This window comes from Mesoplodon mirus (genome assembly GCF_964341445.2).
Source record: "Mesoplodon mirus genome assembly, chromosome: 2".
In the NCBI taxonomy this organism is placed as follows: Eukaryota; Metazoa; Chordata; class Mammalia; order Artiodactyla; family Ziphiidae; genus Mesoplodon; species Mesoplodon mirus.
Genome location: NC_138977.1, coordinates 62,649,205 through 62,676,869, shown reverse-complemented (window position 1 = coordinate 62,676,869; position 27,665 = coordinate 62,649,205). Strand labels below are relative to the sequence as shown.

Below are 27,665 nucleotides of genomic sequence, written 5' to 3'. Positions count from 1 at the left end.
TAATGCTATTTGCAGCAACATGGGTGGACCTACAGATTATCATACTAAGTGAAGAAAGCCAGACAAAGACAAATATCATACAATATTGCTTATATGTGGAATCTAAAAAAAGGATACAAGTGAACTTATTTACAAAACAGAAATAGACTCACAGACATAGAAAACAAACTTGCAGTTACTAATAGGGAAGAGGAGAGAGGTATAAATTAGGAGTTTATTTATTAGGGATTAAAATATACACACTACCATATATAAAATAGATAACCAACAAGGACCTACTGTATAACACAGGGAACTATACTCAATATCTTGTAATGACCTATAATGGAAGAGAATGTAAAAAAAGAATATATATACTTATGTATATGTATGTAAAAAAATTCGATCAAAATAGATCATGACTTACATGTAAAATCTAAAACTATAAAAATTCTAGTGGGGGAGGGTGTCCACGCTGGGCTTGCTGCCCGCCAGCCCGCGGGGCGGAAGCTGTCAGGGAAGGACGCGGAGAGCCGCGGTCACCTGCGCTCGGGTTCAGCAGTCGCTGCTTCCCACCTCCGGGAGTCGGGACCCAGAGGGAGACAGTCTGACCCTGCCCACCCATGGATGGCTGCCAAAAAGAAAAAAAAAAAGACATTAACACATCCCCTCACCCAGGCTGGCAGTTCCAGGGGATATTTGCAAAACGTATGGCCTTTTTACTTTACTTCCTCGTCTCTAACCCCTTTCTGTGCTATAAAAGAAACTGGCATCCAAACCCCGATAAGGTGGTTTATCGGAGACACTAGTCTGCCATCTTCTCGGTCTGCCAGTAGTGACTTATTTTCTCTCTTATTCTCTACCTTGCTAAGGAGAGATGAGAAACTAGGGCTTCCTGTACAGTGTGAATTCCAGAGAATCCTGGAGTTTTCCATAAATACACTCCTCCAAGGCCATCAAGTGATATGTTTTGCTTTCCAGTTTGGTATGATCGTGATGAAATGCCTACTGTTTTGTTTTATTACATCACCTACTCCGTTCCTTCCCTAAAATGTGACAATTAAAAGGTGGAGCCCCAAAGGGAAAAAATTTTTTTTTAGAAATTTTTGTCACTTTGGGTAGGCAAAAATTTCTTAGATATGACATTGAAAGCATATACATAAAGGAAAAAATAATAAATAGGACTTCAACAAAGTTAAATTTTTCTACTCTTCAAAAGATACTGTTAAGAGAATAAAAAGACAAGTCATAGATTGGGAGAAATGTTTACAAATCACATATGATAGAGGTCTTATATCCAGAATATACAAAGAACTCTCAATGATAAGAATATACAAAGAATATGATAAGAATATACAAAGAACTCTCAATGATAAGAAAACAAACAGCCCGATAAAAAAATAATCAGCAAAAGATTTGAACACTTTCCCAAAGAAGTGAAAAATAATGAGAAATGAGAAATAATGGTCAATAGGGAAATGCAAATTAAAACCACAATGAGACACCACTACACACCTATTAAAATAGTTCAAATAAAAAAGATTTATCAGGGCTTCCCTGGTGGCACAGTGGTTGAGAGTCTGCCTGCCAATGCAGGGGACACGGGTTTGTGCCCCAGTCCGGGAGGATCCCACATGCCACAGAGCGGCTGGGCCCGTGATCCATGGCCGTTGAGCCTGCGCGTCCGGAGCCTGTGCTCCGCAACGGGAGAGGCCACAACAGTGAGAGGCCCACATACTGCAAAAAAAAAAGATTTATCATACCAAGTGTTGGTGAGGATATGAAGGAACAGGAACTCTCATACATTGCTCCTAGGAATGTAAATTGGTATGACCACTTTGGAAAACAGTTTGACAGTCTCTTTAGAAAGTTAAATATACACCTAGCATATCCAGCCCACTCCCAGATATCTGCCCAAGAGAAATGAAAGCATAGGTCCATATAAAGACTTGCAGACAAACATTTATAGCAGCTTTATTTGTAATAGTCAAACCTGGAAAATAGTCAAATATCCATCAACAAATGAATGGACAAACAAGTGCTGTGTTAAAAGAACAAAGTACCAAAGAGATATATACCCATTTTCATAGCAGCATTACTCACAATAGCAAAAAGGTAGAAGCAACCCAAGTGTCCATTGATGGATGAACGGATAAAAAAAATGTGGTATATACATGCAATGGAATATTATTCAGCCTTTAAAAAGGAAGGAAATTCTGATGCATGCTACAACATGGATAAACACTGAGGACATTATGCTAAGTAAAATAAACCAGTCACACACACACACAATAAAAATACTGTACGATTCCATTGATATGAGGTACCAAGAGTTGTCAGATTCACAGAGACAGAGTGTAGCATGGTAGTTGCAGGGGCTGGGGAGACGGTTGAATGGAGAGGTACTGTTTAATGGGGACTGAGTTTCAGTTTTGCAAGATAAAGAGTTCTGTCGATGGATGGTGGTGATGGTTGCACATCATTGTGAATGTACTTAACACTATTGAACTGTACACTTAAAAATGACTAAGATGGTAAATTTTATGTTATGTGTATTTTACCACAATTAAAATTTAACTTTTTTTTCAGTGCCATGGAAAGGAAGAGATTCCTTATACCCTGAAAGAATCCTAGAAAGCTTCCTGGAGGAAGTGTCATTTGAGTTAGACCCAGGAAGGAGAGTAGAATTTACCTAGAAAACAGGAATTGGCCATCCCAGGCAAAGGACAGCTCAAACAAAGGAAGGGGGGCTGGACTGGGCTGAAGGGTGTGGGGTCAGAGAGCCAGGAGCCAGGAACCTGGGGTTGGAGGGATGAGGTTGAAAAGTAAGACAGGACCCACCCCATGAGGGCCTGCCAGCCTCTGTTAGAGAAGAGAGACATTTGTAAACATCAGCTCTGAACAAGCCAGACCCACAGCACCATGGCTCCATCAAGACAGCCATGCGGAAGGAAAAGACTTGGGGTCGGCTCTGGATAGTCGTCGAAAAATAAACATGTCCCTGGACATTCAGGAAACGCTCTGCGAGGCTGTGTCCAGGCAGGGCTGTTTGCTTATTTGTGACTTTCCTGCTTTCCATCACCCTGTCAGCGGCCACCCTGCCCCCATCCTGACCCTGACACCCGGCTGGCCGGGCCTCCGTCATTGGCTTCAGAAGAAAACTGGTCCCTAGGAGGGGAAGGAAGGCAGGAGGGGCAGCAGGAGTGCACGTGTAGGGTCAGCAGTAAGTGTGTGTGTCGGAGTGCATTTGCACACAAACTGGTAGCACCGTGAGTGGCACAATGTGTGTGTGTGTGTGTGTACATGCATATGTGTCACACCAGAGGAGATGGGGGCCTGGGTGAAGCAGTGTGGACTCTAGGCCCAGATGGGCTGGGTTCAAATCCAACTCAGGCAAGTGACTTAGTCTCTTTGTGCCTCAGGTTCTACATCTGTTAAATGGGAAGAATAATATTACCTATCTTACAAGGTTGTGGTAATGACTGAAACCAATTCATGAATGAAAAGCACTTCATCAAATGGTGCGAGTACACAGGAAGTGCCTAATAAGTGCTAGCAAGTATTATTCAAAAATAGATCTGTGGGGCTTCCCTGGTGGTGCAGTGGTTGAGAGTCCGCCTGCCGATGCAGGGGACGCGGGTTTGTGCCCCGGTCCGGGAAGATCCCACATGCTGTGGAGCGGCTGGGCCCGTGAGCCATGGCCTCTGAGCCTGCGCGTCCGGAGCCTGTGCTCCGCAACGGGAGAGGCCACAACAGTGAGAGGCCCGCGTACCGCAAAAAAAAAAAAAAAAAATAGACCTGTGTGTGTGTGTGTGTGTGTGTGTGTGTGCGCGCGCGCGCGCACCAGTGCGTGTCGATATGGGTTCTGAGTATGGAAATGTGTGCAGCTTTGCAGTGAATGGGCATGAGTGCTCTTGAGGGTGCACATGCTAGGATTCGGGGAAAAGCAGCCATAACCAGTCAGGGGCTGGTCCCCTGGGTACTGCTTCCCAGCCTGGCACCCAGCTCTGAAGAGCCTGGAACCAGCCTCCCCATGGAGACAAGCAAGGCCTTTGGGCAGCTCCCTTCTCCACAGCCCCCTGCCCTGGGGAGCAGCTCCCACGCTGGGCTGCCTTCTTCCTGCCTTGAGCTGCTCAAGCCTCCTTTGTCTTTCCACTTCCTCAGGCTGCAGGAGTGAGGGTATTTTTTTTCTATCAAAGGCCACTGACCCTAAAAAGGAATGAAGCCACGGTCAGCTACAAAGCCAATTTAATCTGGGGGCTGTTTTTCCTTAAAAATACCGAAGGATCTCAACTCTTCTGCTTTTTAAATCAAGAACAATAAGTAGCACCAATTCTAAAAAAAAAAAAAGTCATCAAATTTATATTATATGAAGTTGCTTTATAAAGGGTAAATCACTTTACAGATGTGAGGAATTCTTCTCTTTTAGAGGCACAGCACAACCCACCAGCGCGGTGGAGGAACTAGTAAGAGGGGGAAGAGAGACAGAGAAGAAAACCCCTGATCCTGGCGGGAGCTGAGAAGTTCATCCAGGATGAGAACTTCAGATCCAGCCTTCAGCGTGAATCTAACCAGTGTTGGGCTAACCACAGCTATCTATTCTTGAACTGCTCTAACTGCTCTAACTCTCAAACCTTTAGAGGTTAAATTCTAGATGGAAACAGTGGGCTTTGGAATCAGGCTGGCCTGGATTCAAATCCCAGCTCTGCCGTCACCAATAGGACCACCATGCTAAACACCATGTGTCTGCAATTGTGTCACCCAGGGACCTACTTACCAGGTTTGTGAGCTGGGTTGTAGTGGGATAAAGGCTGACCCCCAAAAGGATATGTCTATGTCCTTTCTGAGCACCTGAGAGTATTCCCTTATATGGCAAAAGATGCAACTAAGTTAAGGACCTTAAAAAGAGGAGCTTATCCTGTATTATCCAGGTGGGCCCTAAATCCAATGTCAAGTGTCCTTATGAGAGAGCGGCAGTGGGAGATTCGAGACAGACACGAAGAGGTGATGTGAAGATGGAGGCTGAGATTTGGAGATGGAATAGTGACAGTTCTTTCCTCCTAGAATTGTTTTTGAGAATTAAATAATGAAATGACCATACAGCTAGCTGTGGAACTTGGGGATCCTGTTGTAAGATCTGGGGTGGCAATATTAACCCCTCAGTTGTGCCCCAGGAGACACAGAGTGAGCAAGATACAGGATCAGCAACACAGTGAGAATTTTGAGATTTATGTCTGCCTTGGAGGCCTCAAAACCTAAGTCTCTGCTGTCCCCACCTCCTGGCAACAGTCTAAAGCTACCCAGTTTCCTTGTCTCTAGTTGTCCACCAATATCTATTCTCCCTCTTCTTCCTTTTAGTAGCAACTGCTCTCCAGCTAGAGACTTCATTTCCCAGACTCCCTTGCAGCAAAGCCTGACCCTCTAAGTTCTGGCCAATGGGAAGGGACAGGAACTGATCTGTGTCCTCAGAAGGAAGCTGCTTGCCCCTCCTCCTTCTTCCCATCCTGAAATCTATAAGGTAGGTTGGTAGAGTCTCTTTCACAGCCAGGCAGTGAGGACAACTTCTAGACATATGCTGTCTGACCCTGGAGCCATTAGCCACATGAGCCTAAATTAATTTAAATTTATTAATTAAGATAAAATTTAAAGTTCAGTTCCTCAGTCACTCTAACCACGTTCAAGTGTTCAATAGACACATGTGGCCAGTAGCTACTGTACTGGACAGCACAGGTAAAGAACATCTCCATCATCACCAAAAATTCTATTGGACAGCACTGTCATGGAGGATGCAGAGCAACAAGACAGAAGGAACCTGGGTCCTTGGACAACTCTGAGGAGCAGAGTCACCCTGCAGCCTCCCCTGCTCCAACTGCCTATCATCTTACATTTTTACAAGACAGAAATAAATGCTCTATCTTTATCTGTCAGTACAGCCCAACCAACATCCTAATACGTACTTCTTAAAAAAGCAATCCTTTTTCCATTTAAGTCAGCAGAGGTAGTTTCTGTTGCTTGCAACCAAGAATGTTGACTGTTGCCAAAATGAGTAAAATAAGAAATGTAAAAGAGGGGCTGTTGATGTGGTCTGGGGGAGCACTGAGGGCTTTCTTGAGAAAGTGCTGTTTACACTGAGACCTCGGCCACTTGCTCTGTCCGCAGCAATGGGACCAGATTGAGCTCTTTGAGTCATGCAGTGCCCAAGCCAAAATGGTACACAGGATGTAAGAGAGGATGCTCCTCTCCACAAACGTACCTAGGTTTATTCACCCACAGGAAATGGCTGATCCCAATTCTGAGGCAGGGAATGGACAAGATGAGCCATATCGTATCAGCCAGCAAGGACTCTTCAAAGACCACTAGGGTGGCATCAAAAGGACTCGGGAGCCAACTGAAGTGTTCCCATTGGACAAAGATGGGACAAGTAAGACATCAATAATAAAACTAACTGCAATGGATTGAAATTCACCAAATATGTTTAAATCTATGAGTTCATAATGATACTGAAAGCAAGCAAACAAACAAACAAACTCAGGAGGATGATAGGAAACTAACTCGTTCTTTTAAAGACTGGTAGATAAAAGGATAAATCCAGCTTTATCCTGCCTTTCCTATATGAATTGTACCACTGGGAAACCAAATAGTAGATGAGGAGAAGTTTCTCTTTGCAACAAATGCAGAAGGAATAATGATAGTTTTTGCAGCCCCTTATGAATTTATGGATCTAGACATTGAGTATCACAAAAAGAAAGACAACCAGACACTATGTGTCTCCTGATGGAATAACGCACCACCACCGACATAGCCTTGCCAAAAACAGAAAAAAACAAACAAACAAAAAAACTGAACCTGATCAGACCTCAAGACCCAACTTTCAGTTTACAGGAAATTCAGAGTGCAGAGGAGCTTGCTAAACATACAATTGGAAAATTCAGCCTGTGAGAAACTTTTCTGAACAACAACCCAGTTTCTTCAACAAACCAACTTCAAGAAAAAAAAAAAAAAAAAAAAGAGGAGGAACTTATGGATTAAAAAAAGACTCAGATGGGACTTCCCTGGTGGCACAGTGGTTAAGAATCTGCCTGCAAATGCAGGGGCTACAGGTTCAAGCCCTGGTCTGGGAAGATCCGACATGCCATGGAGCAACTAACCCCGTGTGCCACAACTATTGGTCCTGTGCTCTAGAGCCCATGAGCCACAACTACTGAGCCCACATGCCACAACTACTGAAGCCTGCGCGCCTAGAGCCCATGCTTCTCAACAAGAGAAGCCACCACAATGAGAAACCCACGCACTGCAACAAAGAGTAGCCCCACCTCACCACAACTAGAGAAAGCCCGTGCACAGCAACCAAGACCCAACACAGCCATAAATAAATAAATAAATAAATTCATATATATATATATATATATATATATATATATATATATATATATATATAAAAGACTCAGAGATATATCAATTAATCACAATGTTTGGCCTTATTTAGATCCTGACTCAGACAAACTAAAATTTTTAAAAATAAGACATTAATGGAACATTTGGAAATCTGGATAATGACTGGATTTGATGATCTTAAGGAATTACTATTAATTCTTTTAGGTATACTAATGTTATTTTCAGATGAAATATGATGTGTGGGATTTGCTTCAATATAAGCTGGAAAGGGCACAAGTGAACAGGGATGTGAATGAAAAAAAAAATGGCCATGAGTTGATAATTGTTGAAGTCGGATGATGGGTACACAGGAGTTCATTATACTATTCTCTTTTGGGATATTTAAAATGTTCCATTTGACATTTTCTTAATGAATCCTTTGGTATCTTCGTCTGTTTGAAATTTTCTAAAAGTATATTAAAAAAAATAATTTGCTACACACAAAATCCCGGAGACAAACAAGAACAACTGGACTGAGGCAGATTTTAGTCTCTGCTGCCTTCTCTGCCCCACGCAGAGCCACCAGCCAACCCACCGGTCCCAAGCCTGTCCCCACGATGATTTTTATCTCAGGGACCTCAATAGCCCTCCCTGCCACTGGGTCTTTTTGGTGTTGTTGGGTTTTTTTAATTATTTATTTATTTATTTATTTTTGGCTGTGTTGGATCTTCGTTTCTGTGCGAGGGCTTTCTCCAGTTGTGGCAAGCGGGGGCCACTCTTCATCGCGGCGCGTGGGCCTCTCACTATCGCGGCCTCTCCTGTTGTGGAGCACAGGCTCCAGATGCGCAGGCTCAGCAGTTGTGGCTCACGGGCCTAGTTGCTCCGCGGCATGTGGGATCCTCCCAGACCAGGGCTCGAACCCATGTTCCCTGCATCGGCAGGCAGACTCTCAACCGCTGCGCCACCAGGGAAGCCCCTTGGTGTTGTTTTAATAATTACTTTATTGAGATACAACTCACACACCCCACGATTCATCCGTTGTAAGTGTTCAATTCAATGGTTTTTGGTCAAGTCACAAAAATGTACAACCATCACCAAGTTAGTTTCCAAACATTCACAGCATTTCACATACACGCTCCCAAAGCTCTGAATACCTTCAAGTCTTGGTCCTTTCTCTCCAAGAAGGTTTCTGCAACTTTCATGCCAGTTTTCCTGCCATGATGCCAGTTCTCTGTCTCATTTATCCCCCGACACACACACAGTAAGTGTCACGTCACTGGCCAGCCCACCACAGAATGGTGGCCTTCCAAGCCCAGGCTCAGCATGAGAAGAGACCTGGAGGCATGAAGCTGTGAGCATTTGGGGTCAACAGGAGACCTGAAGTCATTCAGAGGTGAAAGAGGAAGCAGAGGATGGAGAAATCCAGGCGGGGCTGAGGAGACTGCACCCAAGTGGACCCCTAGCACTGCACGGGATGCAGGTGCCCCTGCCCAGAAGGAGGGGCGCCTCCCCCTCTGCCCTCCTCCCAGGTGGGAAAGCCATCACCACCCCTTTCCTGTCCTCCCGCCCCACTCCTGAGGCCTGCAAATCACACGAGCCACTAAGCCCGTCCAGTCACACCTTTCAAAGAAGTAGTTTCCTTTATTCAAAGACAAGAGACGTTTCCACCGGGAGCAGACAGGCCAGGAGCCCTTTCTCCTTCCTGTCCTCCCTTCCCAGGGAATCAATCTTCTTAAACCTTATTCTCCCAGAGACCATCTGGATGAAAACTGCTCAGGAAATTCAGTCGGGTACTAAGCCCAGTGATCTCATCCATCTTGCCCTGTCACAGCCCAGTGCTTCAGCCTTAAAGAATCCTTACAGCTCGGGCTGCCACGGGCCTCCTGGCCACAGGAGCAAGCCCTGCCTGCACTCAGAGCCACACCTTCCAGACATCTCAGGAACTGTAAACAACCTTGCAGTTTTCTCCAGCTCTCACCCTCTCTCTGGACCCTTGGTCCCACTCTGCAGTGCCACCCAATTGTAATGTCCAGAGAAGTAATATGGTACAGCGGGAAAAATTCACAGAGGCACAGGGCTGGAAGCTTTCTCTGCTGTGTGACTTTGGCCAAGTGACCTGACCTCTCTGAGTCTCAGTATCCCCATCAGTAAAACTATGGTTAATAACGCCCACCTTGGGGAACTGTGATAGGGTTCAAATGAGATAATGGACTTTAAAATCACTTTCCTCCTCATTTATTCTGCTCTGGCTTTCTTGCTTTTTCCGACTCTCCAACCATCCTCCCACCTCAGGGCCTTTGCCCTTGCTATTCTCTATACCTGGAAAGTCTCTTCCTGAATATCCATATGCATAGCTCACTTCCTTCCGGTCTCAGCTCAAAATGTTACCACAGGGCTTCCCTGGTGGCACAGTGGTTAAGAATCCGCCTGCCAGTGCAGGGGACATGGGTTCGAGCCCTGGTCCAGGAGGATCCCACATGCCACAGAGCAATTAATCCCGTGAGCCACACCTACTGAGCCTGCTCCCTAGAGCCTGCGAGCCACAACTACGCACCCGTGTACTGCAACTACTGAAGCCCGCACACCTAGAGGCCATGGTACGCAACAAGAGAAGCCACCACAATGAGAAGCCCGCACGCTGCAAGGAAGAGTAGCTCCCGCTCACCGCAACTAGAGATAGCCTGTGTGCAACAACAAAGACCCAACGCAGCCAAAAATAAATAAATAAATAAAATTTAAAAAATAAATAAAATTATATATTAAAAAAATGTTACCGTGTCAGAGAGGCCTTCCTAGACCAGCCTATCTAAAACAGACACCAGGAAAGTGGGTAGGGCGAGGGCAGCCCACCTGACCCCTGGCTCATAGTCCTGTTCTCCCCACAGTTCACCATGGATGACACTATTGCTGCACTCCTGGTCGACAACGGCTCTGGCATGTGCGAGGCCAGCTTCGCAGGCGACGATGCTCCCCGGACTGTCTTCCCCTCCATCGCGGGGGAACCCCGGCACCAGGGCGTGATGGTGGGCATGGGCCAGAAGGACTCCTATGTGGGTAATGAGGCCCAGAGCAAGAGAGGCATCCTGACCCTCAAGTACACCATCGAGCAGGGCATCGTCACCAACTGGGAGGACACGGAGAAGATATGGCACCACACCTTCTACAATGAGCTGTGTGTGGCCCCCGAGGAGCACCCCATGATGCTGACTGAGGCCCCCCCTGAACCCCAAGGCCAACCGTGAGAAGACGACCCAGATCATGTTCAAGACCTTCAACACCCCAGCCATGTACGTGGCCATCCAGGCTGTGCTAGCCCTGTACACCTCTGGCCGCACCAGTGGCATCGTGATGGACTCCAGTGACAGGGTCACCCACACGGTGCCCATCTACTAGGGGTACGCCCTCCTCCACGCCATCCTGCATCTGGACCTGGCTGGCGGGGACCTGACGGACTACCTCATGAAGATCCTCACGGAGCATGGCTACAGCTTCACCAACACGGCCGAGCGGGAAATCGTTCGTGACATCAAGGAGAAGTTCTGCTGCATCGCCCTGGACTTCAAGCAAGAGATGGCCACCGCAGCTTCCAGCTCCTCCCTGGAGAACAGCTGCGAGCTGCCCGATGGTCAGGTCATCACCATTGGCAACCGGCGGTTCCACTGCCCTGAGGGTCCCTTCCAGCCTTCCTTCCTGGGCATGGAATCCTGTGACATCCACGAAACTAACTTCAATTCCATCATGAAGTGTGACGTCGACATCCGCAAGGACCTCTATGCCAACACGGTGCTGTCTGGCGGGACCACCATGTACCCAGGCATCGCCGACAGGATGCAGAAGGAGATCACTGCCCTGGCTCCCAGCACAACGAAGATCAAGATCATTGCTGCCCCTGAGCGCGAGTACTCCGTGTGGATCGGCGGCCCCATCCTGGCCTCGCTGTCCACCTTCCAGCAGATGTGGATCAGCAAGCAGGAGTACAACGAGTCTGGCCCCTCCATCGTCGACCGCAAATGCTTCCAGGTGGACTGTTAGTTGCATTACACCCTTTTCTTGACAAAACCTAACTCGTGCAGAAAACGAGATGAGACTGGCATGGCTTTATCTGTTTTTTTGTTGTTGTTGTCTTTTTTGATTTGTGTGTGTGTGTGTGTGCACGCGCGCTTGACTCAGGATTTAAAAACTGGAACGGTGAAGGTGACGGCAGTTGGCTGGATGGAGCATCCCCAAAGTTCTACAAGGTAGCCGAGGACTTTCTGCGGAACGCGGGCCTCTCACTGCTGTGGCCTCTCCCGTTGCGGAGCACAGGCTCCGGACGCGCAGGCTCAGCGGCCATGGCTCACGGGCCCAGCCGCTCCGCGGCATGTGGGATCCTCCCGGACCGGGGCACGAATCCATGTCCCCTGCATCAGCAGGCGGACTCTCAACCACTGAGCCACCAGGGAAGCCCCTAGCCGAGGACTTTGATTGTACATTGTTATTATTTTTTTTAATAGTCATTCCAAGTATCGTGAGATGCATTGTTACAGGAAGTCCCTTGCCTTCCCAAAAGCTGCCCCACTTCTCCCTGAGGAGAAGGGCCAGTCCTCGCCCGAGTCCACACGGGGGAAGGTGATAGCACTGCTTTTGTGTAAATTATGTACTCCACAATTTTTTTAAATCTTCGCTTTAATACTTGTTCTTTTCGTTTGTTTTATTTTGAATGGTCAGCCATCATGGCCCCCCTTTTTGTCCCCCAACTTGAGATGTATGAAGGCTCTTGGTCCCCCTGGGAGCGGGTTGAGGTGCAGAGGTAGCCAGGCTTACCTGTACACTGACTTGAGACCATTTCAATAAAGTGTACACATTAAAGAAAAAAAAAAAAAACAGACACCACCACCTACTACCACTCATCGCCCACCACCTCCTTTCCTATCTTTTACCCTGCTTTAATTTTCTTCAAAGCTCTTACGTCTACCTAACACATTAGAGAGTAATATGTTTACCGAATGCCTATCTTCCCTACTGGAATGTTAAGTTCAGTGAGGGCAGGGACCATATCTGTTTTATTCTTTGCTGTATCCCCAGTGCTGGGACAATGCCAGGCACACAGAAATCACTCAATAAATATTGAAACAATGGAGGAATAAATGGCTGACTGCATGAACAAGTCACTTTGCACAGTGCCCGGCCCTTCACAGGTGCTCGGGAAATAGGAGTTATTACTGTTAGTAATTTGGAGGTGCTGAGAGAGGCATGAAAGGGCCTGGACTTTGGGAACAGGTGGGGCTAAAGAGAAGAGAGCTCAGGTGGGACTCAAAGCTACCCGCAGCCTGTCCAGAGGCCACACACCACATACCGAGACTTCAGGCCAAGGCAGGGATTTGCCCTTAGAGAGCTCCCTAGCCTGAGGGGCCCTCGAGCCCCACTCACTGCAGCATCCTCCGGGAGCTGGGGTCGGGGGAGGGAGGTAGGGGATTGGGATGCTCCTGGTCCTCAGGATGGACAGACTCGCCCACCCACACCTAGACAAGGTGCCCAGCTACCCCAGCAATGGGGTGTAGAAGAGGCTCTCTGTTCCCATAGGGAGCCCGAGCAGCAGAAGGGACTGATCACCAGGACTAAGTTTGTAGTGGACATCTAGGTCAGGTAGGGAACAGGCCAGGCCCAGGCAGAGGAAGCAGAGAACAGTCATGTGTCCGGAGCCCTGAACTGTGCCCCCAGGGGTCTGGAGTTTCTCAGTTCAGAATAGGCTGGGTGTCAGAGTTATGGAAGAAAGAGCAAATCAATGCGGAAAGCCCAGCTCCGTCCCTTTAACCGCGTGACCTCAGACAAATCACTTAACCTCTCTGAGCCTCAGTGTCCCCATCTGTCAGGTGGAAATAATAATATCCACCTCAAGATGCTTATTAATAATTATAAGAGTTACCATTTACCAGCACTTTGCTATGTGTTGGGATGTTACATTATCTCCTTTGAGCCTCAAAACATCCCTTCCATTAGGCATTTTTATTCTCACTTTACAGAGGAGGAAAGAAGTTCAGAAAGGGTAGTAACCAGCCCAAAGCCACACAGCTGGGAAGAATCAGAGTGAAACTGGACCCAAATCTGCTGGTTGTAAAGCCCTATTTTAACCACCATCTAGAGGATGCATGTAAGCCCCCAGCATGAGCCAGGCACACAGATTCCCAATTTGTGAATTTTCTTCTCCTTCCTTGAGCTTCAGGTCTGGAGACAGATGAGCCCAGCTATGGGGGCTGAAGGGACAGGAAGCCAGGTGGCCCTTGGGCTGGGCTGAAGCAGCAGCAACAGCCCTCACCTCACTCCCGGCCAAGCACAAGCAGCCCGGGCTGTCTTCCTGCCCCCCACCGTTTGCAAGAAACCCCTTCCCAGCACCTCCTCCCCAGCCCGGGCAGGCTGGGGTCATCCCTGCAGAGGAAGTTCAGCCAGGTCAGGCCTACCCCTTTCCCACAGCCCCTCCATGGCTTTTCCACTCACCTCTGGGCTGAGAATCCCCCAAGGCCCCCCACCCAGGGCCTGTGGGGTTACACTGCCATTGGCATTGCTCCCTTGATAGGGGACAGCCTAATTCATGTCTGACCCACGCCAATAAATCAGGGAGGGGTGCGGGGGTGGGGACATTCATAAATCTATATCAAACAGCCCCCAAATTATGACAGATGACATGGCAGTCATAAAATTGCACAAGCAAAACTCACCAAGTCATTAATTTCATGGCCGTAGAAAATAAACAGACACATTTTTTCGCGGCCCTAATAAATTTTTAAAAACTCAAAGAATGGTCCATCTGCTTCGAATAATTTTTAATTTCCTATTCTGTCTCATTCCCATTAGCTATTCCGCTGAGATATTTGCTAAATTCTTTCATTTACCTCCTCCCATCTGTATTCAATTACCCTATTCCCAAATAGAGTGAGTTTTTGTTTCTCCTAAGTGCGGGACAAAATACCCCTGCCTGTACCTTAAAGCAAATGTTATGTGTGTTTTATTATCTGTTAGACCGTACGAGTCATTCTAACTCGATTGCCTGTGCGGAAAGTCTTGGAGAGCAATCTGATTTTGATGTTTTCTGGCTTGGGTGGAAAACACCTGCCCGATTCTCAAAGCTAATCTATTAACGTGGTAAATGCTGTAGCAGATGTTCCTGAGTGAGCGAGGGGCCGCGATGGGCTGTGACCAGACCCAGAGTATCGGGCACACAGTGGAGATCAGAGGCCGGCAACACCACTGGAGGCCGAGCTGTCACATTTTCCGGCCGGCCCCCAGGCTCTGGCTGCCTGGTGACTCCCCACCGCCTCCCAGGGCTCTCAGCAGCCACGCGAGATGGAAGGACATTTCAAGGTCATCTGGTCCACCCCCAGCAGGCCCGTGTTTTTTATAGAAGGAAGACTGAGGCCCAGACAGGAGGTGTGATTGCCCAAAGCCACACAGCATGCTGAAAAAGGAGAACATCCTTAGTGTCTCTAGTGGGTGCAAGGAGCTGAGACGGGAAGAGGAGGGGAATTCTGTGAGCAACTTTCCCACCAGTTACTTCCACCTGGGGAAACAACATCACTTAGGTCTTTTCTGTCTATCAGTCTTCGCAAGTCATCTTTCCTCATCCTGCAGGAGCAGTGACAGATGCAGAGACTAGGAAGTGAGCTGAGGGGCTAAAGCCTTGCTCGGGGGTGGGTTGGTTTCAACACAGTGATGCAGTGGAACCCGCAAAGCCCCAGGAACGTGGAAGTCCAGGCCAAGCTGCAGATCTGGGAAGGAGCTGGGGTCTCCAAAGCCTCACACAGCATAATCCAGGTAGCTGCACTATGGGGGCCCACATCCCTGCAGCCCTCGTTATTTCCACGCATGCTGGTGGCTTCTTACTATGGGCAGTTTCTCTGCTGCCTGAGAGCTTTCTCTGGCCTAGGATTCAGGAGACCCTCAGGACAGGCCAGAAGTGCAGGGATTTGACACCTTCAGAAGCAGCCTTAACAAGACGATTGGGAGTTGGTGTATATATACCCCCACCTTCTCCCCTCTTGGATGGGACAATTCTGAGACAAATCTATACCAGTGATTCTCAACCAGGTACAGTTTTGCACCCCCAGGGGACATGGAGCAATAGCTGGAGACATTTTGGTTGGATGGTTGCTACTGGCATCTGGTAGAGGCCAGGATGCTGCTAAACATCCAACAACACACAGGACAGCACCCCACAACCAATAATTATTCAGTCCAAAATGTCAATAGTGCTGAGGTTGAGAAACCCTGTTCTCTACCCTCTCACAGAGATCCTCAGTGGGATTGAGCCCCAGATGCCCATAGCAACGACCTGCTCAGTTAGGCACACACTCCTGACTTCTCTCCCCTCCTTGGTCACCTTCCTCACTCCCCTTCCAGAACTTCCTGAGACCACCTCCCACAAAACTACTTTCACGCGAATCCTTGCCTCAAGGTCTGCTTCTTGGGGGACCCAACCTAAGATCATCCATTACTACAGTCATGAGGACAACCTTGGAAAGGTCTTGAAGAGTTGGGTTCCTATTTCAGTCATTTACACTCTTACTGCACACATTCAGTCCCAGGGATACCCACACTGAACGTAGCTTCTTGAGGACACATACATGGGGTCACACCAGACCAGCTTGGTCAGGAACATCCTTTGGTCCTACTCTCGTGGACCAGTTGATTGGAGATACGCTCACTTTGCAAAGAGATGTGAGACTTGAATACAGATTCAATGCAATCCCTGTCAGAATCCCAGCTACTTCTTTGTAAAACTGGCAGGCTGATTCTAAAATTTACATGGAATTACAAGAGACCAGGAATAGCCAAAACAATCTTGAAAAAGAAGAATGAAGTAGGATGACTCACACTTCCTGATTTCAAAATTTGCTACAAAGCAACAGTAATCAAGATAGTGTGGTACTGGCACTAGGATAGATATAGAGATCAGTGAACTAAAATTGAAAGTACAGATATACCCATATATCTATGGTCAACTGACTTTTGACAAGGGTATAAAGACAAGGGTGTAAAGACCATTCAATGGAGAAAAGATAGTCTTTTCAACAAATGATGCCAGGACAACTGGATATCCACATGCAAAAGAATGAAGTTGAACCCTACCTCACACCATACACAAAAATTAACTCAAAATGGATCAAAGACCTAAATGTAAGAGCTAAAACTATAAAACTCTTACAAGAAAACATAGGGTTAAATCTTCGTGATCTTGGATTTGGCAAAGTATTCTTAGATGTGACCCTAAAAGCATGAGAAAAAAGAGAAAAAAAAAATTGATAAATTGAACTTAAAATTGAAAACGTTTGTGCTTCTAAGGACACCATCAATAAAGTGAAAAGACAACCCACAGAATGGGAAAAAATATTTTCAAGTCATATATCTGATAAGGGACTTACATTATTAGGTATCCATGAATTTAGAACTACTATTTTCTCCTGGTAAATTTAAATTTCATACACTGACCCTCTATATCTCTAATGATGCCTTTTTGCCTTAAATTCTATTTTGTCTGATAGTAATATAACTATGCTAATTTTCTTTTGGTTAATATTTTTCTGATTTTTTTTCACTGTTTTACTTACAATTTTTTATCGCTTTTAGACATGTCTCATGTAAGCAGCATTTGGTTATTCTTTTTTCAGTCCAATCTGAGAGTATATAATTTTAACTGGAGAGTTCAGTCTATTTATATTTATAGAGCTTACAAATATATTTGACTTTATTTCTATGATCTTGTTTCTGTTTTGTTTTTATTTTAATTTGTCCTGCTTCCTAAGGATTTATTTTCATCTTCTTTGTTGCATTATTTTGAATTGAGGTTTTTTACTCATCCCATTTCTCCCCCTTCTACTGTGTAGAGGATAGACATTCTATTTTTTTTTTATTGGTGACTTAGCATTTTGAAATTATTACCTAACTTAACTTAGTCTAAAGTTAATCAATATCTTACCCTTCTCCTGAACAATGCAAAGTGCTTTGAAAGCTTTAATTCCATTTATTATACTTACGGTCCAGGCTTTTAGTTCCATCTCCTGTTTAACCCCACAAAATAGACATTGTTTTGGACAATCAGTGTGTTTGTTTAGATTTACCCATATTTTTATTATTTTCTCAATTCATCATCACTTCTGGTATCTGAGACTTTTTTCCTCAGATCATTTTTCTTCTCAAGCTCATCCTTCAGAAACTCCTTGAATGGGGGCCTGTTGTTTATAAATTCTCTCAGTTATAGTAAACGGACATACCTTTTATTGAGCTTCATTTTATTGTGCTTCTTTACTGTGTTTTTTTTACAGATTGAAGGTTTGTGTCAACCCTGCATCAAGCAAGTCTATCTGCGCCATTTTTCCAACATCATTTGCTCACTTCATTGCTCTGTGTCACATTTTGGTAATTCTCACAATATTTTAAACTTTTTCACTATTATTATATTTGCTATGGTTATCTGTGATCCGTGATCTCTGATGTTACTACTACAACTCATTGGAAGGCTCAGAAGATGGTTAGCATTTTTAGCAATAAATATTTTTAAATTAAGCTATGTACACTTTTTTGACATAATGCTATTGCACACTTAACAGAACATAGTATAGTGTAAACATAACTTTTTTTTTGGCCACGACACGCAGCTTGTGGGATCTTAGTTCCCCAACCAGGGATGGAACCTGGGCCCTCAGCAGTGAAAGTGCCGAGTCCTAACCACTGGATCACCAGGGACTTCCCAAAACATAACTTTTATATGCACTGGGAAACAAAAATCTTTTCTGTGACTTGCTTTATTGCAATATTCGCTTTATCACAGTGGCCTGGAACCAAACCTGCAACATCTCCAAGGTATGCCTGTAAGTGAAAACGTCCTTATTTCTACCCTTATTTTTTGCATTTTTATTGAGATATGATTCACATACGATAAAAATTCACCCTTGAAAGTGTACAATTCAGTGGTTTTAGTGTACTTATAAGATTTAACAAACATCACCACCATCTAATTCCAGAACTTATCATCATCCAAAAAGAAACCCCACGCCCCTTAGCTGTCACTCCACATTCCCCTCCAGCCTCTGGCAACCACAAATCTACCTTCTGTCTCTATCGATTTGCCTATTCTGGACATTTTATATAAATGAAATCATACAATTTGTGAACTTTTGTGTCTGACTTCTTTTGCTTAGCATAATGTTTTCAAGGTTCATCCATGTTGTTGCATGGATCAGAACTTCATTCCTTTTTATGGCAAGTAACACTACTGTATGGATATACCACATTTTGTTTATCCATTCATAAGTTGGTGGATATTTAGGTTGTTTCCACTTTTTCACTATTATAAATAATGCTGCAATAAACATTTGTGTACAAGTTTTTGTATGAATATATGTTTTCAATTTTCTTTAGCACATACTTAGGATCTACATTTATCCTTAAAAGATAAATTATCTTTTAAGAAATTATTTCAGTCTTATTAGGGGCTGGGGTATACAGTCCCTAGTTGGTGTGAATTTTAAAAGCCCTTTGAAGTCATCATTATTCTGTTTTTCATTGTTACTATTTATAGTATTATAACTAATCACCATTAGTCTAATTTCTTCTAATTAGAGAAGTTGTGAACAACAAAGTTTTTTCCTGTTGGGTATTTTTAAGATCTTCTACTTGTCTTTTTTTCTTTTTTTCTACTTGTCTTTGATATTCTTTAATTTGATTATGACGTATCTCTGTATGGACTTCTTTTTATTTACCCTTTTTGGGATTCACTGGAATTCCTGAATCTGAAGATTCATATTTTTTAATAATCATAGAAAATTCTCAGCTGCTATCTCTTTGAATAATACCTCTCTCCCATTATTCCTATAATCACTTTCCAAATATCTGATTAGACATATATTAGAGCTTTTCATTCCATTCTCCATGTCTCTTAACCTCTTCTTCATAGTTTCATTTTTCTTTCTGTACTGCATTATGTATAATTTTTCAAATCTATCTTCCTGTTTACTAATTCCCTCTCCAGCAGTGTCTATTCTATTTAACTGTTCCATTGAGTTTTAAATTTTGTATGTGATATACTTAAATTCCTAGAACCTCTGTCTGGTTCTTTTTCAAGTCTTCCTGGTCATGTTTATCATCCCTTGCTTCTTCCTTGTCTTTCTTGTGCCACAGAAGCTCAAGGTGTGGAAGTTGTAGGCTGCCCAACAAGGTAGAAGTCCTCAGGGTGTCCAGCAGTCTTTCCTTCCCTGGACTGATGTTTCCAATTTGTTCCTGGCCTCTCATAATTCCCTTATTTGCTTATAGGCTCTTCCATTAACAGAAAAGAACTTCAAATTTCAAAAATATTTTTTTCTAGCATCCTTAGATGTTCTGTAGCTGATATATTTGTATACCTTTAATCATCATATAGATTTTAAGTCCCTTTGTTCCTTTTCCAACATCCATGCTTTCAGAGACTAACTATTAAGCACCTACTATGTGCCAAGAACTGTGCTGGGGATTCAGGAGAGAACAAGACATAGCCTGTCCCTGCTCTTAGGGTTGCTTCCAGTCTATGGAGAAACGAGACACTTAACCAGGCAACTGTAGCCCACGGTTAATCAGTGCTCTGACAGGGTAGGTGTTAATAAACAAGGCCATGCTGAGATATATGGAGGCCAGGAACACTCTAATAATCACATTGATTCTCTTTAAGTAAATATTCAACATTTATTTAAGGGGGAGGAATACAAAGCAAAACTCAAGTTCTTTTCCCACATTAGAAGGCTTTAGGGAAGCTGTCTGTTATTATTCAAGCACATGTTGTTGCTGGAACATCCATCTTTTGTGGGGAGGATCCAGACCCGACCCCAAGCTACTTAGAAAATCAATTATCCCAACCACATACAGTAGCCTCCTAGAAGGATGTTCTGGTAAATTACATTTCCACTGATATTTTAGTTGCTTCCCTAGCCATCCTTTAATCCTCATGTTCTGAGTAACTACTGCTACATAACGAATCACTTCAAAATAGTGGCTTAAAATGATAACGATATGTCATGGATTGAATTATGTCCCCCCAAAAGATATGTTAAAGTCTTAACCCTCAGTACTTCAGAATGTCATCTTATTTGAGAAATAGGGTCATTGCAGATGGAATTAGTCAAGATGAGATAATACAGAGTACAGGTGCCCCTAATCAAATGTGACGGTGTCCTTTATAAGAAGAGGGAGATTTGGACACAGAGACACAGCAAGAACACAATGCGAAGATGGAGGCAGAGGCCAGAGTGATGCACCTACAGGCCAAGGAAAGCCAAGCACTGCCTACAACCACCAGAAGCTAGGAGAAAGGCAGGGATTCTCCCTCAGAGCCCTCACAAGGAACAAGCCAATACCTCGATTTTGGACTCTAGCCTCCAGAACTCTGAGAGAATAAATTTTTGTTGTTTTGCCCAGTTTGTGGCCATTTGTTACCTAGGCAGCCCTAGCAAACTCATATATGATCTTGTCTTCCACTCATGAATCCGGAGGTCACCTGGACTGCAGGCAGCTTCTCACTCTGGGTCTGTCATGCATTGCAGGCATTTGGTGGCTGAGACTAGGGTCATCTCAAAGGCTTCCTTATGCACATGTCTGATATCTGGGGCAGGGGAGACTCAAACAGCTGGGGATGGATGAGTTGGGGCCCCTCAGGCATCTCTCCCACTGTTTGTGATCCCTGCACAAGGCGGCCTCCGCAGAGATGGACTTCTTACAGGGCAGCTGACAGCTCCCAGAGCAACTTCCCAAGAGAACCTGGGAGATGCTACCTGGCCTTTTCCAACCATTCCAAGCGATGTCAGAGAACATCGCTTCCATCACATTCTGTTCAAGGAGGCTCGCCCCAGTTCAGGGCGAGGGGACACAGACCCCACCTCCCGATGAGAGGATGGTCTAAGGATTCAGTCACATTTTTATGCCACTGCACCGGCTCAGTCAGGGGCACATCGGGCCTGAGGGAGACAGCACTGTCTGCCTCCCTGACAGGCAGGAGGAGTTACCCAGGTGAGCAGGGCGTGAGCCAGAGAGAGGAGCCACCCCTCCTGCCCCAGCCCGGAACCCCCAGCTGAAGCTGGAGTACTGCTCCCTTCACCCTTGCTCATAGCCTCCAGGCCTGGTGGAGCCCCGGGCTCACGCACTCAGCTGAGGCTCCACGCCAGGACCTGGAGGTCAGACTCTGCCCAGAGAGCACCCAAGCCAAAGGCGACCCCTGGGCTCCTTGCTGCCCACCACCCACAGGTGCTTTGTTTTCCTGACAGAAATCCTTCTTTTTTTTTTTTTTATGAATACTTTGGTTTTTAAGTTTTATTTTATTTTTTTTACAGCAGGTTCTTATTATCTTATACACATTAGTGTATACATGTCAATCCCAATCTCCCAATTCATCCCCCCTCCACCCCACCACTCAGAGATCCTTCTTTTCGTCCTTAGTCTGGGGCCATTTCTGTCCCTGCCTTCCTCACTAATCTGGGGCAGACGGGAGGCCCCTCAGAGTGGGCTCCACACACACACATCAACCCCCGAGGTTTGGGAGCTCAGTCTCGGAGTCTGGAGCATTGACTCTCCCCCCAGCTAACCCCAGCTGTGGCTCCCCAATTCCCTTCCTTCTGATGGCTCTTTAAAAATCTCCCCCCACCCCACCCCACCCTCTTGGTCAGGAGACAAATGCGTTTCTGGTATTGCTGTTAGTCCAGGAGGCCACTTTCCCATCAAGCAAAATACCCAGCCTTCTGATAACTTGAAAGCACCTAGTCTGGGACACATATACACAAATGCTGCTCCCCTTTCTCCAAGAGGCCACTGCTCTCCAGAAGAGGTGAGACAAAGGTTCACCTGAGGTCACATCATCTTCCCTCCACCTTCAGAGCAGCAACCAAACCGTCAGACCAGTCTGGGTGGGAAAGAAGCACCCACTGGCGGAGCGCCTGCGCCAGGTCCGTGCTGAGCCATCCCTGCCGACGGCCCTGTGAGGCAGGTGCCCCAGTCTACTCCATTACACAGTGAAGAGGCTGCAGCTGCGGCACGGGGGCGGGGGCAGGGTGATGGACTAGCTTGTGTCTGACTTGAGGTTCACTGTCACGTTTGTCTCAACGTTTATCTCTAAAACCTGTCCTCCTTCTCTTCTCCCTTCCTCTCACCCTCCTCCTGCTCGACTTCTGCCTCTCTCTCCCTCTCCTTCCATCTCTCTGTCTGTCTATTTCTGTCTGCGTTCTCTCTCTCTTTCACTGTAACCCCCACACAGGAGTCTAGGGCTGCTTAGAGGCCAGAATCACTCCAAAATGGGCTCAGCCTTCCACTCGTCCTTGGTACCAGAATCTGGCCACACTCGTTTGGAAAACTCCATGAAGGAATGGACAGTGGCTACCTGCCACCCCCTTCTCCCCACCTCACAAGGGACCTTTGCCGAGTCTCTAAGCTGAGACCTAGGGTGGGATGGATTGGGAGAGAATGACCAAAGACAAGAATGGAGAAGGAAGGAGATTATTCCCAGTGGTCAGGCTACAATAGGACACACACAACAGAGACAGGAATTAAATTTTCATCAATAATCAAAATTCCTCCCAACCTGAAAGTTCCAGCCCAAAAGGATGCTGCCCTTTGTCAGCTGTGTGACCTTAGCTATGTCACTTAACCTCTCTGAGCCAATAATAATAATCCCTACTTTAAAAGACAGTTATTATGGAATTCCCTGGTGGCGCAGTGGTTAAGAATCCGCCTGCCAATGCTGGGAACACGGGTTCAAGCCCTGGTCTGGGAAGATCCCACATGCCGCAGAGCAACAAAGTCTGTGCGCCACAACTACTGAGTCTGTGCTCTAGAGCCAGCGCACCACAACTACTGAGCCCGCATGCCTAGAGCCTGTGCTCTGCAGCAAGAGAAGCCACCGCAATGAGAAGCCCGCACACCGCAATGAAAAGTAGCCCCCACGCACCACAACTAGAGAAAGCCCGTGCACAGCAATGAAGACACAATGCAGCCAAAAATAATAAATAAATAAATATTTTTTTTTAAAGACTGTTATTATGATTCAGTGAGATAAAGACTGTTGATTTGGGCCTCCCTGGTGGCGCAGTGGTTGAGAGTCCGCCTGCCGATGCAGGGGATACAGGTTCGTGCCCCGGTCTGGGAGGATCCCATATGTCGCGGAGCAGCTGGGCCCGTGAGCCATGGCCACTGGGCCTGCGCATCCGGAGCCTGTGCTCCGCAACGGGAGAGGCCACAACAGTGAGAGGCCCGCATACAGCAAAAAGAAAAAAAAAAAAAAAAAAAAAAAAAAAGACTGTTGATTTGTTTGGAATGCTTTGGGCTGCAAATAACAGAAAATTCAACCAGGACTTGCTTGAGCAATAAAGACAATTATTTCACATACTGAGATTCTAGAGGTAGTTTTCAGGTTTTGTACAATGATTCAGAAATGCCAGTGAAAATCAGTTTCTTTATATATTTCTGCTTCACTCTCCTTAGCTTATTGTTTACATCTCATGCTGTTTCCTCATGATTGAAAGATAGTTGCTGCAGCTCCAGACATCACATACCACATTCAAAGAAATATGAAGAAGGGAAGGGAAATATTAATAATAAGCACCCCTTCAGGTGATGCAAGGATTCCCACCTTAAGAGAGTCTGCCCTGCAGCATGATCACCTAACGTGAAACTCATTCTCGTCTCAGATGCTTTTGTATTTTGAAAAGGCCTTCAGAGAAAAGTCCCCGATGGTAGGACTCCATGCACATGTGGCGCTAGTTAAGAAAGGAGAAGGCTTCCTGGCACCTCAGGTCATATCACAGACCTTCAGAGCTGGAAGGGATCTGAGAGAGGCTCCCCCAACCCCAGCCATACAAAAGGAGAAACTGAGGCTCAGGGTGGAGAAGTGATTTCCTCACCATCACACAGCAGAGCCAGTGGCCCTGAGCCTTTCTTAGTGCTCTGGGAGGAGTCCTCGGAAAGGAGGGCTCAGACCAGGAAACGCAGCTGTCTCAGGAGGGTTCCCCAGAAGCAGAGCCTGAGTCAGGGATTCCCATTCAGATGAGTTATGGGGTCTGGGGAGGCCCTGAGGAGAAAGGGAGTGAGGGAAGCAGGATAGGGAAGGGGTAAAAGCTAAGCCAGAACATGGTCTCAGCTGGGGTCAAGCCACAGTCCCACCAAGGATATTGGACCCCTAATAGCATCACAGAGTTTGTCCTACCTTGAGGCTTGGGGTGGTCTTTTGCACCACATCAGCCGGTCATCAGCCATCGACTGCCCAGGTCGGGAAAGGAAGGCAGGGTGGGCCGGCCTTCCGGGGGACGCCTCTCGTTTGGCTGAGGGCTCATCTCCAGCGAAGGGGCAGCTGGGAGTCATTAGCAGCAACCTTCAGCAGCTGGGGGACGGGGAAACCAGCAGGTTAGAAGGAAAACAAGCAGGTCTCCTCCCCGGAGTCCCGAGGCATCCCCGGCGTTCCCAGCCACAGAACACAGTGTGCAGGAGCAGAGGCCCGTCCCTGCCACAACCTCAGTTTCCCGGTTCATAAAATGGGTATGCAGGACCAAGGGGTCCTTTCCAGCTCTGCATGTCCAAGCTTCTGTGATTTCACTTCCACCTCACCCCAAAGTTCCAACCAGGCAGTCCCCCTACCCCCAGGCTCCCCACTAGCCAAAACAGTTTAAGAATCAGTGAGACCAAAGTAGGGTCTCCATTCATTCAAGCCTGAACCTCACGAGGCAAGTAAAGGCAACAGTTTCTTGGCACGTGTACGTCTCCAGCCTGCAGAGCAGGCCTAGGGAGTCAGTATTTCTTGAAATGTAAGTACCAAGACCACACTGGGTTGTCAGTAAATTCATTATCCCATTACGCAGAACTGAATTATTCAGCGCTCTTGAGGCCGCCTCAGGAACGTGCCCGAGCACAGTCGATGCAGCATTAGAGGGATGGATGGAGTCAGGCCCAGGGCATGGTTGGTGCCGGGGTGATGGATCTGGGCCCAGACAGGCTGCCAGGGCTTGCAGGCACAAGGCTGCCTGGCTGGCAGGACCTTGGCACTGGGTGTTCCCAGGGTCTGTAGAGGGGGTTATGCACGTATCCACAGTCCTCCTCACCCCTTAAGAAATCGGCAGAGTATATCTTTGGAGCCCACCTGCTCCAATGGGCCCAGGGACAGAAGATCCAGGCTCCACCTCTTCCTGGCTGTGTGACCGCCAGAAGGTCATTCACCTCTCTGAGCTTCAGTCTCTTTATCTGTAAAAAACACAGTGATGATGCTGAATGTTCCCAGTATCCATTCTCCCTTTTAAATTTAATGATAGAACTGATTTTTTCATTGAACATATAACCCTCTAGAATAAAGACTATTTCCAGGCCAAAGTGTGGTCATGTGACTAAGTGCTGCTCAAAGGGATGCAAGTAGAATATCTTATGAAACTTTCAAGAAGTGTCCTTAAAGGAACGAGGTTAGTTCTATTTTGTCCCTTTCTTCTTCCTAAAAACTGGGTTGAAGGTGTGATGGCTGGAACTCAAGCAGTCATCCTGTTTAATGAGAAGACACCACATGAGGATGGCAACACAGCAGAGGAGAAGCCCGAGTCTCAGTTGACCCTGGAGGCTCCGTAAAACCTCCAAGTTACATCTGTATAAAGTAGAAACCAACTTCTTTTTTGGATTTTTCTGTCTCTCACAGCCAAACTCAACCTTACCTTGTTGGGCAAGTCCAAGGGTGAAATGAGTTATTACAGGAAAAGTGGCCAACTCAGTAGGTATTTCCTCTAGGATATGTCAGTGGTTAAGAACTATAAGTCCTGAAACCAGAGAACCTGGGTTCAAATCCCAACTTTACTACTTATAAGCTGTGCAAATTTAGGAATGTTGCTTAACCTCTCTGTGCTACAGCTTCTTCACCTGTAAAATGGGGATAAAAATGGTGCCTTTCCCCTTACAAGGTTTATGTGAAGATTGAGTTAATAGGAAGTTTAACTGACACACAGTAATTGCTATATAAATATCAGCCGTTAGTATTCCATTTTTGTAGATCTAGGGGGATTCCCTATGTAACTCAGGGACCTGGGTCCCTGTAACATCTCCCAAAGCTCATCTCAGTCTAGATTTTCCCCTCAAAGTGGCTGTGCTCTCAGGGTAGCAACGCCAGAGGTGTTCTGAGTTTCAACCATGACATGAACCGTTTTGCTTGGGGTGGGCGGCACCGCCTGGGATCCTTGTTTGGAGCCCACAGAGGGATTGCTCTTTGGAATCCAGGTGAAGTTCTTACTCAGCAAGCGAGAAAGAGAAACAAAAGCCTGAGGTGGGCTGTGTACCCTGGGCAGGTGTCTCTCCTCTCTGGGCCTCAGGGGAGTGGATTAAACCAGAGGTTACAGCTCATGCGCCAGCAGCTCAAAGACCAATGTGGAATATGAGGGAACCTCTTTGGGTTTAGGGCAGCAGGGAGTGGTGGGGACTGGGGCAGGGGCACATGACCCGTGGGGGATGGGGGAGGCACCACACAGCACCAGCCAACCTGCCCTGAAGCAAAATGGGCCCAGTGTTGTCAAATCTGCTGCTCTTTCAAAAGAAATGGAAATCAAATCTGAATTCTTTGCGAAATTTTCTGATTGTTTAGTGTTGGCTCCATTCAAATAAACAAAATACTGATCGAGGCAAACAAAATATGTCCCCAGGCCAGCTCAGGGGCCACCAGAAGTAAACAAGCACTGAGAGGTCTCCCATGCAATGCAGTCGGAATCCTTGAGTTCCAGGCTCCATGTCCTGGTTTCTCGGGGGAAAATGGGCATATGCTGAGCATGGGGATAAAAGAAAGGGGCTCGTCCTCCCCAGGGAGGTAGGCGCCCTGGGCTGAACCCAGGGAAGGTGAGCCTGACCCTTTTTTCCCTCCCCGCTGGGTTCAGGATGGCAGTGAGGTGGACAGAGGCAGGAGGTTGCCCTGTGACCTCAGGTGACACTCTGATTCCCAGAGCTCCAAGTTCCTCCTCTGAGACACAGACTGGGGAATCTTCAGCTCAGGCACAAGGCAGGGACCCTGGCCCTCCTGTCCCTGCTGAGGCCCTGCCCTGTGGGGATCTCTGCACCCACGGCTTTGGGGACACCCAGGGGCCCTTGGGATCTGTGTGTAGATTGAACTGCTGATCCTGACTCTTCTCTCCCTGACCCATCATAGGGCTACACAGCCACACCCTTTGCCACGTGAGCTCACAGGGCCACCCCACAGAGAGGGCAGAGTACACACACTTGCCCCCTATGCAGAGCTTGGCTGAGTGATTTGTTGGGGCCGCTGGAGCATGAGCAGACCTGACTGAGGCAGAGGCTTTCAAAGCACCTGTGTGGTTGGC

The 27,665-nt window shown here is 46.5% G+C and overlaps 1 protein-coding gene and 1 pseudogene across 2 annotated transcripts in view; one reads left to right on the top strand and one right to left on the bottom strand.

Annotated features, from left to right (window-relative positions):
• LOC309794675 (uncharacterized protein) overlaps window positions 1-27,665 on the bottom strand; it is a 74,549-nt gene that overhangs the window by 40,053 nt on the left and 6,831 nt on the right. Inside the window, exons 5-6 of the mRNA XM_082606470.1 lie at window positions 25,466-25,566; window positions 24,539-24,712 (exon numbers count right to left, since the gene is read on the bottom strand). Coding sequence (XP_082462596.1) covers window positions 25,535-25,566 — 32 coding nt within the window. The 3' untranslated portion in view covers window positions 24,539-24,712; window positions 25,466-25,534. The remainder of the gene's footprint in view (window positions 1-24,538; window positions 24,713-25,465; window positions 25,567-27,665) is intronic.
• On the top strand, window positions 10,230-11,441 carry LOC309798873 (actin, cytoplasmic 2-like; annotated as a pseudogene). The gene has a single exon. The product of its transcript is annotated as an actin, cytoplasmic 2-like (transcript).